At 40.5% G+C, this 13169-nt stretch overlaps 2 protein-coding genes across 2 annotated transcripts in view; one reads left to right on the top strand and one right to left on the bottom strand.

Annotated features, from left to right (window-relative positions):
• The first annotated feature begins 45 nt into the window (after positions 1-45).
• On the top strand, positions 46-11563 carry LOC134189426 (kinesin-like protein KIF3B). Its single transcript, XM_062657687.1, has 21 exons — positions 46-161; positions 229-326; positions 440-487; positions 2843-2926; positions 3003-3065; positions 3189-3266; positions 3338-3417; positions 3525-3644; positions 3716-3883; positions 7461-7615; positions 7694-7776; positions 7841-7954; positions 8269-8373; positions 8555-8644; positions 9382-9478; positions 9734-9873; positions 10134-10193; positions 10252-10353; positions 10504-10713; positions 10838-10988; positions 11384-11563. Exons 2-21 carry the CDS (start codon positions 267-269, stop codon positions 11434-11436), a joined length of 2061 nt encoding a protein of 686 aa, XP_062513671.1. The 5' UTR covers positions 46-161; positions 229-266; the 3' UTR covers positions 11437-11563.
• Positions 11564-11692: 129 nt separating this feature from the next.
• LOC134189428 (nucleoside diphosphate-linked moiety X motif 6-like) overlaps positions 11693-13169 on the bottom strand; it is a 2516-nt gene continuing 1039 nt past the window's right edge. Inside the window, exons 3-6 of the mRNA XM_062657690.1 lie at positions 12943-12998; positions 12285-12336; positions 12182-12229; positions 11693-12120 (exon numbers count right to left, since the gene is read on the bottom strand). Of these exons, the coding sequence (XP_062513674.1) occupies positions 11771-12120; positions 12182-12229; positions 12285-12336; positions 12943-12998 (506 nt within the window). The 3' untranslated portion in view covers positions 11693-11770. The remainder of the gene's footprint in view (positions 12121-12181; positions 12230-12284; positions 12337-12942; positions 12999-13169) is intronic.

The raw sequence follows: 13169 nt of genomic DNA, 5'->3' as shown, positions 1-13169 counted from the left end.
AGTCCCGCCACGACGCGAAATTTATTCCAACTAGACAATCAACATGGTGAGCGATCTCCTAATTTCCTTTACCTATTTTTGTAAGCGAAGCATTTATTGGTAGAATGCGTCTTCTACTTCATCAAACGTGCAGGTTGCGGTTAGATGCCGTCCATTTGACGGTCAGATCTTCACTAAACGGTCGGACATTCGATGATTACTGATTAAACACTCTGACTGCATTTCTAGATCGAGAGAAAGCTCTGGGTGCCACGCGAGTCATTAAAATGATAGATTCGAAGACGACTGTCATCCATAATCCAACTACTGGAGGGTCTGGAGCGAAGGTAAGGTTCTGTTTGATGTGTTGCTATGGGCGTCTTCGTACTGTTACGTACTGGACTTAGGAAATTGAAGAAATTGGTGTAATGAGATTTATTAATCGTTGTGTTTCTTGTAGGAGCATGCGTTCACGTACGATCGGAGCTACTTTTGGGACACAAAATCGGTATGCTAGTAATTGTTGCGGCTGTACGTAGTATGCATATATCTCTAGACTGTATGGATACAGACAGGGACAAATGGACGTCCAGACGGACAGTTGGACGTAGGGGTAGGTGAACAGACAGGCAAACGGACAGACTATGCAGACAGCAGGTAGAAATTTTAATACACATTGATTGAAAGACATGTACATGCACTGGCGGACAGACAGACAGACAGACAGACAGACAGACAGACAGACAGACCTGATCACTGATAATGTAAAATTGCAGGAAATGTTTACTCAACAACAGCTCTAGGCTGATGTTAACTACCTCTTGAACAGCAATTAACTCAAACATAATTAGAGATAGCTAGAGCTCGTTTGCATTCACTGTCAGGTAGAGGAGCTTGAGCTTCGGTGTCAGCAATTCCGTCCTCGTCACATGTTGCACTTTCACCACACGATTTCATTTGGCAACTAAGATGAAGGATGTGACATTCTTGCATTGAGGATTTGTTTTGATTGTGGCAAGGAACTAGACATCCAAAGGTACTATCTTATAGATTGGGGGTGGTCCAGTGCACATGCACTCATAACTCAATTGTGTCTGCATGGTCTAACTGCCTGTTTCAACTCAACTTGCCGCACAAACTAGAGCCACAATACAGGTATGCCGGCCAACAGTGACAAGAGATCGAACATCCTCGTGTTTGACCTATATATATTCAGGTGCAGACATTGAATTAGATGTGTCGTTGGCTCATCCATGGTGTTTGGACTCAGTGAAGGCAGCCTCCAGAGAATAAGGAGTACCGTATTCGCCAGTAATAATGCTCTGGGCGTATAGAAAAGAAACCCTTTTTTCTGGGCGTGTACTAGGGCATGGGCGTTATTTTGGTCCTAGGCGTATGCATGGTCACTAGGTCACTAGATGCTGTCGTCGACCTGGCCAGTCATCATCTAAATACTTGAAGACAGAAATACCACAAATGCTTGCAATTATCCATTTGCAAGATCTAATGTACTGGTATCCATTCAGCATCAACATACACGCAGAAACTAAACACTATACACACGTGGTCGGCTTGAAGCCCGTCAAGAGCATCAGGGTCGGTAATTGCAATGAAGACATGAGTCTAGCGGCAAGCACTTTCACTCAACATTGACACCAGCTCATCAAACGCACACAGACGGAGACGAATGTTCTGCGGACCCATTTTGTCTTGTCTGCGCATGCATATACTGGGCTTATACTTGGGCATGGGCGTATAGTTGGGCATGGGCGTTTTTCGGGCTGAAAGTTCTGACCTGTCGCACATGGGCATATATATGGGCATGGGCATTATTTCGGTATGGGTGTTATTACAGGCGAATACGGTAGTAGCAATGGAACGGGAGGAGAAGATAGAGGCACAGTATAATTCTGAGCTGCTGCCAGAAGGGTCCTGCTCATTGATCATTCTTCTTGTTTTTGAACATTTAGGCCATTGAAGCGAACAAGCAGTCAAGTATTTAAACAAGCTTGCAAAGAGTGCAAGAGATGATGAAAGAAATCGAAATGAGACCGACTTCAAGACCAAGTGGCGATCAATCATTTTAGTGACACTACAACATTGTAATGCAAAAGTCATCTCGGACAAACTCAGTAGCATAGCTAGACTAGATCGTTGAAATGTAGTGTGCTCGGTGTTATTTGTATGCTTCGGGACCGCAATGGTCCTGTTGTGTTAATGTTAGGTTGCTCATGATGTAAATGTTTGATTTAAATGGAAAATATATGTATTGATACAGACAGACAGACAGACATACATACAGACAGACAGACAGACTCGTAGATGTTCTATAGAAAAGGGATCACATGATTCTTTTGACCAATTAGTATTTAAGTATATATTGTATTTTGTTGTTAGTTGTTTTCTCTTGCTTTTATTGTCATTAGACAAACGTAGTTAGCCATTTGCTATTGTATCCTAATTCAAATATGAAAAATATATGTATTGACAGACAGACATAAACATTTAGAGACTGGGACCACAGGTCCCTTTCGTCTAGTCATAATGTGTATGTGTATTTGGTGCGTATCTAGTGTGCATTGCAGTTTTGCCAGTTTTGACAGACAGCAGACAGACAAACAGACAGACAGACTGACTGACTGACTGACTGACTGACTGACTGATTGACTGATTGTTTTATTGATTTTAAACTTTAAAAGATGCAAGAAGCAAATCTTCAAAAGTAGCAGACAGACAAACAAAGAGATGGACAGAGACAGACAGGTGAGCAGACAGACAGGTGAGCAGACAGATAGACGTAGACATAGACAGAGTGGTGCCATAGACAGCATGATTACTAGGAGTGTGTATCTTTCTTTTACAGAGTGAAGTGTATAACGAACTTTGTCAACCGCTGCTTGAAAAAGCAATGGATGGCTATAATGCAACAGTCTTCGCTTACGGACAGGTTTGTGCACATTTTACTACATAGACAGTATACACGTGTTTGATGCTGTACTGTAGTGAGGTTATTATTTGTGTAGACCGGAGCTGGAAAGACCTACAGCATGACTGGTACGGAAGAGGACCCTGGTGTCATACCACTGGTGAGTGATGTTCAACTGGCAGTGGCTTTTTGTATGTGCAGACTACTACTAATACTACACTGTGCATGATCTATTGTGCAGAGAGCTTAATGTTGATATTATAGTTCTTGTGATTGCACTTAGATGCACCAGGACATGTTCAGGAGAATTGAATCATCACCATCAAACATGCAGTTTCTAGTGACTGTATCATATCTAGAGGTTGGTAGATATTTCAGTGTGTTAATTAATTAATTGTGTCGAGTAATGCGGTAAGAGTGTTTTGTATAAAGATTTATCAGGAAGTCATTTATGACTTATTGAATCCGAGCGGTAAAGACATGAAAGTTAGACAGCATCCACAGCTTGGAATGTAAGCATTCAGTTAAAAATTTTAAGTGTCACTAGAAACGTTTAGATTTGTTTACTGACACGTTGCCTCATTGTTTCACATTAATACAAATTTGTGAATTTGTTCAGTTATGTTGAAGATCTTGCCGAGCTTGTTGTTCGAAATGAAGACGAAATTGCACAGCTTCAGGAGCAAGGAAACAAAGTACGGAAGATGGCCGCTACAGAAATGAACCATTCAAGCTCACGGTAACTGTTGTTTACATTGTACACATGTGAAGCAAAGCATTGTGTGTTTTATTGACATTTTTGTGTTGCAGGTCTCATGCCGTGTTTATGATTCAAATCGAACAGAAGGACTCGGAGGCGGACAACGTGCAAGGTCTGCGAGCAAAGATTAACTTGGTGGACTTGGCTGGGTCCGAGAGAGCGGACTCAACGGGAGCAGAAGGGAAACAATTGAAAGAAGGAGCGGCAATTAATAAAAGGTGCAACAGATAATGTTGTCTGATTTACTTGATATCGACGTGAAATATATGCATTGTGCTAATAGGTAATCTTACTTGTGTATGTCTATGGGCTTGTATGTTTATTTGTTAGCTTGTGTGTCTGCCATACATATGTTTTCATACACATGATGCTAGTTTGTCTGTCTTTCTGTCTGCATGTCTGTCTGTCTGTCTGCCTCTTGTCTGTTGTTTGTGTGTCTGCATTTATTTGTCTGTAGCTGTCTGTCTGTAGCTGCCTGTCTGTCTGTCTGTCTGTCTGTCTGTAAGGATACCACCTACTAACATGTAAATATGGAGGAGGTCCTGTCTGGACCCACAATACTATCTTGAAGGGTTGGAGTGAATGTTTGAGTGATTTGCACATTCCCCATCAAACCGAACCCCGGCATCGTTTTGTTAGTAGCGAAAACCGTCCTGATATGACACTCTTTGATTCTGAAACAGGACAGAATCTTGACGTGGATGTTTCATTAGCACACCCATGGAGTAAGGATGCTCTCAACCACGCACACAGAGAAGAAGGGTATGCTGCAAAAGTAAGAGAGGAGAAGAAACTAAAGAAATACTCAGGAGAGGTCCTGCATGGTGGTTTATCATCCAAGTGTGTTCCACTAGTCTTTGAACATTTTGGTTTGTGGGGCTCGCACGCACACAAGTTTTTGTCTCATATATCTAGGCAAAGCTACAATACCACTCATGCACATCCTTTTAACAGCGCTCAACGTTTTAAGGCATTCTGGAGAAAGCAATTTTCCATCATTCTTCAGAGATGCAACGCCAGAGTGATTTCGAGGAAGCTGTCGAGATTTTCATGCAGTACAAACGACAGTGACATAATGTTTGACTGCAATGTTGTAGGCCAAGTCCATTAATGTGTTATAATTTGCTTAGTTATGAAGGACTGGTAGATATTTGAAAGTTTCCTGTACATACGTAGAGTTTTGATGATAATAAATGAATCTGTCCATCTGTCTGTCTGTCTGTCTGTCTGTCTGTCTGTCTCAATGCATATATTTCCATTTAAATCAAACGTTTACATCATGATCAACCTAACACTAACACAACAGGACCATTACGGTCCTGAAGCATACAAAATTACACTGACCACACTACATTTCGACGTTCTAATCTTGCTATGCTAATGAGTTTGTCTGAGACGACTTTTGCATTGCAACGCTGTAGAGTCACTGGAATAATTGATTGCCACTTAGTCTTGAAGTCGATCTCATTTTGTCTTCCTTCGTCATCTCTTGCACTCTTTGCCAGCTTGTTCAAATATCTTACTGTCTCTGTCTGTCTGTCTTTCTGTCTGTCTGTCTTTCTGTCTGTCTGCCTTCCTGTCTGTCTATCTGTCTGTCTGTCTCTTTCTGTCTTCCTTTTTGTTTGTCTGTCTGTCTGTCTGTTTGTCTGTTTGTCTGCCTTTCTGTCTGTTTGTCTGTCTGCCTGTCTGTCTGTCTGTCTGTCTGTCTGTCTGTCTGTCTGTCTGTCTGTCTGTCTGTCTGTCTGTCTGTCTGTCTGTCAAATCTTTATATTTCATACATATGAACTATTGCAAGCTATAGATACGAAAGTCCGTTATATATCAATTAGACCCACATGGGTTTCTAAAAAATTGTCAACTTAGGTTGCATGCAATAGGACACTAGATATGTCACTAATGTCATTTTCTTTGCTTTGTGAGCGGTTCATCTTCTGGATGAGAACCTTTGCGTTGCACCTTTGGAGAGCTACAGCGAATCTTCTTCTCCAGTAGCACTTGAAATCTTGGTCACTATTACCAAGGTTGATGTTTTTACTTAGTTAAGATAATTGAGACAGTAATGATTGTGCTTGTCTCCCCCAACGACCGAAGTGTTCCATAACTAGAGGCACGAAGTTGAGGCATAATCGACCCAGCGGGACCTTCGACTGGTATTTCTCGACTTTCCTCTCTTCCCTTCTTACTGCTGCTGCCCCATCTTCTCGGGCTGCTCTTGACAAGATATCGGCACATCATGGGTGGGCCAAAGACACATCTAGTTTGACGTCTGTTCCAGTTACTGGATCCATGATCGCTATGTCAGGTCGATCCTCGCAATCACAGTACCTTTCTCTGGGCTCTTTCTTGTGGTTTATGTGTAACTGGCTCAAACATTTGGACCAAACACCTACAATGGTATTATGGGTCCAGACAGGACCTCCTCCAGTCTTACACGTCATGAGATGGTATCCCTCAGAATCCAGGTCTTTTCTGTAATCGCATCTTGTAATCCATTTTGAGGAGTCTACCGGCAATCCCAGTCTCAAAAAGGTCGGCAACTGAAATTCTTTTGGTTTTAGCGCAAACCTTTGTGAGTTCGGGATGGCATCTAGCCATGCTTCTGCCCCTCTTCCTTGAATTGACCTCAAACGCAATACTTCTTTTGGACAAGTAGCTGCGTCAATCCTTTTACTGACTTCAGACCTGAGCAGACTGTCTGTTAGATTTCGCTGTAATTTTATTTCAGCTGTCAAACTGGATAGGTGGTAGTTGGGATGGATGACTTGATGTAGTGAATGACTAATGGCGTTGTCTTCCTTGTTGGAAATCAGGCGGTCGACTACAAGACTGGTATCTGGAAAGCGCTGTGGCAACTGTGACAGAGAATGAGCCCAAGATGATACAAAGGCAAACGCTGATGTGGATGAGAGTGAAGGCATACCAAAACCTCCATATCTGATAGGCCACGCTACTTGCTGCCACTGGCCTTTACTAAGAGTCTTGCAATCCAATAGACTGCAGAATGCTCTTTTGGTCTGTTCGTCATGTATGGCAGCCGCTGTATGTAACATTTCTGGTGGTATCACTCACCCTAGATGATTCAACCGGCTCACATGGCAGTATCTTCGTAACAACATTGAACTTTGGACATCATTTAAGTCAAGGAGCTTGTTGCAGAGGAGGTCACCCTTCTCAGCATTTGAACAGCAAGCTTCTGTGACAAACTTGCTGGACCCAAGTAGTATTCCAAGCACATTTACTCCTTTCGATGCGACTGGTACCGAGGTTGATGACACTATGGCTCCACGTACAACTGCTGTTGGGCTAAAGATTTCACACTTGTTATTGGCCACTCCAAACTGATTTCCATAAACATAGTCTTCATTTCTTCGAATGCTGGAAGCACACTCACTGAGTTACACAAAAGAAAAACGTCGTCAAGATATGCCAAAACTCTGATGTTAGGGTAATGCTCTTGTAGCTCCTTCAGAAATAGGTGTATTCCAATTGAGAACAGAACTGGCCCAAGAGGGTCTCCTTGGTGAATGCTTTCCTCAGACAGTATTATTGATGGCAAAGTATTCTGTTTAATACTAACGGACTTGATGAAGAATACATTTGGGCCACGTGCTGTCTGTCTGTCTGTCTGTCTGTCTGTTGCTTGCCTCCGTGTGTCTGTATCTATTTATCTGTGTCACAGTTTTATCTATAATTTTGTACGTTAATCTATTTACAAGGCAGACAGCTAGAAAGGCAATGAAAACAAATGATAGTCATATTGTTTTCATTTGACTGACAGTACATTATTTCATGCAGCTTGAGTGCTCTCGGCAACGTTATAAATGCTCTTGCTGATCCAAAGAAACGTACAACTCACGTACCATATCGAGACTCAAAGTTGACTCGAATTCTTCAAGAATCTCTTGGTGGCAATTGTGTAACAGTTATGTTAGCCATGATATCACCAGCAGGTAATGTGTGCACACATCGTCATCTTGTAACTGCTGTTGTAGTGCGTTTAGATTGATCTTTGTTTCATTTGTATGTAGATGTCAATCATGGTGAGACTCTTTCTACTTTACAGTATGCTAACAGAGCCAAAAACATTCAGAATGTTTCACGAAAGAATGAAGTGATTGTTTGTGGCTTGTTGTGTGAAGAAATTGTGAAATAACCGTGTTTGTGTTTTTTATAAGGATGAGAATACTCGTATTATACGAGAGCTGAGAGATGAGATTGCAAGGTTAAGGCAAAGTTTGGCACACAGTGGTGGTGCTGGGCCAAGCCACGAGGAAATACAGAGGATGGAGGTATCAAGAATTGTGTGTACTTATTTAAATGCACTTTATATTTATGTTTTTAGCTACGTTGCTATTTAGTCTGTGAAATTTGATTATCTTTGGTGTTGAAATTGTGTGTGTGTGTGTTTGTTTGTTTGTTTGTTTGTGTGTGTGTGTGTGTGTGTGTGTGTGTGTGTGTGTGTGTGTGTGTGTGTGGTGTGTGATAATTTGTTGTTATTTGTTTGTCTGTTTCTCTGTTTATACCCACTTGATTATGTTCATCGTTGCTCATCTATCACTTATTCTGCATGTCTGCTTGCATTCACCTTTACTGTTTGCCTTAGGGAATGATCAGTGACTTACAAATTGCTAAACGACAAACTTGGGACGAGAAAGAAAAACTGTCTGCTATGTTTGAAGATGAGCGAAGAAAGAATCTTGCCAGCAAGGTAACGTGTTATTTGTGTTGCATATTACAAACAGTGTGGTGCCATGCATAGCAAATTGCAAGAATACTATTCATTCTATTATCTGCTTTGGTAATGGTAGGAAGCAATAATCATTTCTAGACAGTGTTAAATATTTTGAATTATCGCAGTTTGTTTGATAAGTCTATTTTCTTGCCTACAGGGAATGCTGGATTGGGTGATGGACACTTTGAAAAAGGAGAACAAAGAGGTTCATGAACGCCTGCAAGCTCTTGGTGATGAGAAAGATAAGGTGTCATCTATGGTTTATAAACAGAGACTGTATATTGTGGTCATAAGTTTGGCTCTGTTGAAACAATAATAATTAAATAAAGAAAATAATAATAGATAGATAGTTTTATATTATAAATTGGAATGTTGTGATTGTGTTTCTTGTCAGCTAGTGCTCCAACATACAGATGAAACTGCAGTTTTTCTGTTTTGAGAGGATTCAAGCAATTTATTTGTATTTGTTATTTAAAAAATGGTTTGGGATCCAGCAGAGTAAGCCCCATTCTGTTGCCAGCCCTGCTGGTGCTTGCATCACTTTGCTTCGACAACAAGTATGCCCATGACTGTCTGGCTCAGCTCAAGCATCTTCACCATACGACAGGCAGGGCAACTGTTGCTCTTACCACCCACTCTTTCAGCGGAAGTGTCCGGGGACTTTCCCCAGGGCTGATGCAGAAGGCCTCAATCTGTGCATCACAGACTGGGGTGATCTTCTCGTATGTAGCCCCGATAGCAAGCCTTGCTGGATCCACTGAGTCAAACGTGAAGTCGGTAGATGAATGCATGCTGGAAGATTAGAAATGTGGGTGGTTTTGCACATATCCAAATTGTCTTTATATTAGTAGTATTTGCATGATGATATGACAAACTTGTAAGTCCTTGTAGGTTGAGCTGTAGCTGTTTGTTGGCTGATTGATTAAAGTGTGATTATTGTTAAATTCTCAATAGTTGTTTGTCTCAATAGTTGTTTGTTGCTAGCTTGCGGCACAGTACAAACTCAAGAAGAAAGAAGTAGATGACGTCAAGGACGATCTGCAAACAAAGATCAATGACTATTCAAAATACGACAAATCGGGTAAATACTAAATATTATAATACTAATAAATGTAACGAGATATTCATTATAGATCAGATTTAAGTGGTGGGCTTGGTGTGTGTGTGTGTGTGTGTGTGTGTGTGTGTGTGTGTGTGTGTGTGTGTGTGTGTGTGTATGTATGTATGTGTGTGTGTGTGTGTGTGTGTGTGTGTGTGTGTGTGTGCGTGTGCGCGTGTGTATGAGTTCACTTACTCATACATGAAATCAAGACCATTATTTTTGTGTGCTTGTTAGAGGCTCAGACTGCAGAGGCAAAGCAGCTAGTTACACAAATTCATAAGGTCAAGGAAAGACTGAAGAAGGAGAACGAAGAATTGAAAGATCTCAAACAAAAGATAAGAGATGTGCAAGAAAAGATTAGATCACAGAAAGAAGTATGTCTAATAGTTATCTTTGTTGCTTGATCTGCCGTAGATGTAATTACACAACCAATAATAAGAAATGATAAAATGGGTGCAGCACAATTAGTCTGCTCAATATGTCACATTTTGTAACAAATTGTACAGACAAAATGTGTTCAATTCTAACACATGAACTGCCAGATTTAATTTTGTGCATTACATCAGACAGACATCAATCTTTATTGTTTGCCTTTTTGTTGTATCTTGACTTTCTTATTCTCTTAATCACTTAGGATGCTGAAGCGCATGCCACATTCTTGGCTGGCAATCGAGAACTTAGGGAAATGATTGAAGTGAGGAATTGTTTTGTCGTTAATTTATATTGAGGTGTGTGATAGTTCTGTATTGCAGAAAGATGAAAGGGAAAAGGTTGAACGAGAAAACAAAATGTTTCTGTCTGAAGAACTGGACAAGATGAAGCTTGAAATTGAACAAGAGAAAGCCGAACTGAAAGTAAGTAAAGAACTGGAGGATTTAGAATGTTTCAACTAGTGAGTTTGTGTATCTTGGAAAAATTTGAATGTAACATTAATTAATTTACCAACTTTCTGGCCACAGAAATATTTGCTATTGGTTTAGTGATTTACTGTTGTGTGTTGGTAGTTGCGGATGGTGCAAGAGGGAGCCGAGATCAACTCTGAACAGTTGGCAAAGGCAGAGATGGAGCTAATTGAGCTTCGAGCTGAGAAATCTATGATGACTCTACAGATTCAAACATTGGAAAAGGAGAAGCAGCGTTACAGAGATGTCCTGGATGAAGCTTACAAGCGACATAAGGATGCCATGGAAATTCAACAACTGCAACACTTTCAGGTAAGAAAACAGCGACAATGAACATGTAATTGACATTAACATGCATGGAAAGGAGGTGTAGATGAGCCTAAGATGGACAGGCACTCTTGAAGTAGGCTTCAATATCAAGTCATTGTACATTTAGGCATTTCGAAGTTATCGTGAAGTGTTTGAAGAGCAGAAATTGGTCTTGGAGCAGAGATTCCGTAGTCTTCTGCAAGACGCCATCCAAGACGCTGTCTTTCTTGCCACAACCAATAGTGAGTTGCAACAACAGAATGAGCAGCTTTGCGAAGGTTTGTCTGTCTATATTTATGTATCTGTGCATATGCCCTACATTTTCTTTAATAGTTATCTTGTTGTTGTTCTAATCTGCATGTGTGATATAATCAGCTGTCTGTCTGTGTTGTTAAGTGATTCACTGCTATGATCAATGGCTCTTAGTGTGAAACAAATGATGTGATGTAATTTGTTATATCTGTGAGGTGCTGATGGTGTTTGTCACGTGAATTCGGTACAGTACAGTACAGTATTGTCTGTAACTGTACACTTGGCCTTATATTATGTGATGTGTACAGTTAGTGCCAAATTAAATGTTAAGAAATTTTTTTCACGTATTTCTTGATTTACTGTGTTGCCTGTGGCATGGATACAAGTCAAAATTTACTCAGTGCAATTCTTCATTCAACAGAGGTTGCAGGGTTGAAAGACAAGCTATCTGTGGCTACCGCTGCTGTTCTATAGAAATTATAACAACAATATAGAAGCTAAGAACTATTCAAATTGTATTGCCGTGTATTATAGATAGATCTGTAAGAACTTATATATTCAGTTGGCTTGACGTACTGTAGTTTAAATTAATTAAAATTTTACATGATAGCATCCGGTACAGTACACAACGATAGTTACAGTCCATATTGCTTTAAGCTGGCAGAAGTATCAAATTACAAAGTCAGCAATGTAAATAACATATGCAACATTTGTATGTAAACAACATTATAATGGCAAAAATCAGCAAATGAATATGGTTAAAAAATTAGTAGTTATGGTCTTGTCTGCATTCCTCGACCGACATCGACTATCCCAGCGTTTTGTTCATATACTGTTGGTATTCAACGTTTCTACTAAACAATTTATATGTCAAACCATCATACACTGCTGGCAACTCATCCATTTGTAAATCAATCGACTCAAATCCATGTTTCAACCCATGAAGTAAGAGACCAGTCACCCGCTCTGTCAGCAGTGTTGCTTCCTTGCTAGTTGCCAGGTAGTCAATATTCATCCAACAGCACTCGAGAATTTCATGCTCACACGGGGATATGGCAAAAGAAAGAGGCGAGAGACGACACACAAAGTACAAATCAGAGCAATCAAACGCATGAGGCTGATGATGTTGCTGTCGGATAGCAAGTAGAGACCGAAACTCTGCATAGGTGAGTGCAAATAACACGTTTTTATGATGGCATTGTTTCACTGAGTGACCCACCTGTCTTGATACCTGTTTCCTCCCTAACTTCCCGAACAGCAGTGTCAGCTAAACAAAACATTATGTATGAGAATGAGGGGATGGTAAAGTAGCCAGTGCTGACCAATATCTTCAGCATAGTCAGATAGTCCTCCTGGAAACTTCCATTTACTAATCTAAATAGCAAAAGTGTCATCGGAAGGTCACAATAATGCAGTTTCCTAGTAATGTAAATTGTTTGCTTTGGCCTCAAGGATCACTACCAAAATCATAAGCTCAAGGATGCTATAAGGACATATGCATTTCTATTGAAGCAACAACCCTGTTGTAACTGGTCTTGTCATCGATGTTTGAATACACACCTTACTGCATTACGCTGGGTACACTCATTATACTGGATCACTTCCTGCAAAGATTACCTATTGAACATGCAGTTGATCTACGTTGGAATGGAACACCAAACCACCAGAGACATAACAAGTGAAAGTCACAAATCAATTTGACCACTAATTCTAACACAGAGGGACAGTAAACATCAGCAGATTACAGGTTGAGAGCATTAGACTAAACATATGTGGTTGGATTTCTGTTTTTGTTTAATCATAATTCTAGATCAAGAGATAAAGGTATTTTGTAATTATTACTGATGATCAGTTGGTTGCCATCCACAGTTGGCCTGCCAGACTATGGAATGTATTGTATACACAGAATGATCAGACTGTAGATATACTGTACAATATTTGTTTTTACATACACATCCACTTACTCATTCGTACGTCTACCTTGTGTCTGTCCTTCGTCACAAGAATTTCTTGTGTGTCTTCCTTTAGCACAACTCCTTCGCAACACAATTTAGTCAAGTATTTGTTTGATCAGCCTTGAAGTGTGATATCAAATGTACACACACACACACACACACACACACACACGCACACACACACACACACATGTACGTACACACACACACACACACACACACACACACACACACACACACACACACACACAC

The sequence above is a fragment of the Corticium candelabrum genome, chromosome 14, assembly GCF_963422355.1.
Source record: "Corticium candelabrum chromosome 14, ooCorCand1.1, whole genome shotgun sequence".
Lineage (NCBI taxonomy): Eukaryota > Metazoa > Porifera > Homoscleromorpha > Homosclerophorida > Plakinidae > Corticium > Corticium candelabrum.
The sequence above is the reverse complement of the archived record's forward strand: the minus strand, read 5'-3'. Positions and strand labels throughout refer to the sequence as shown.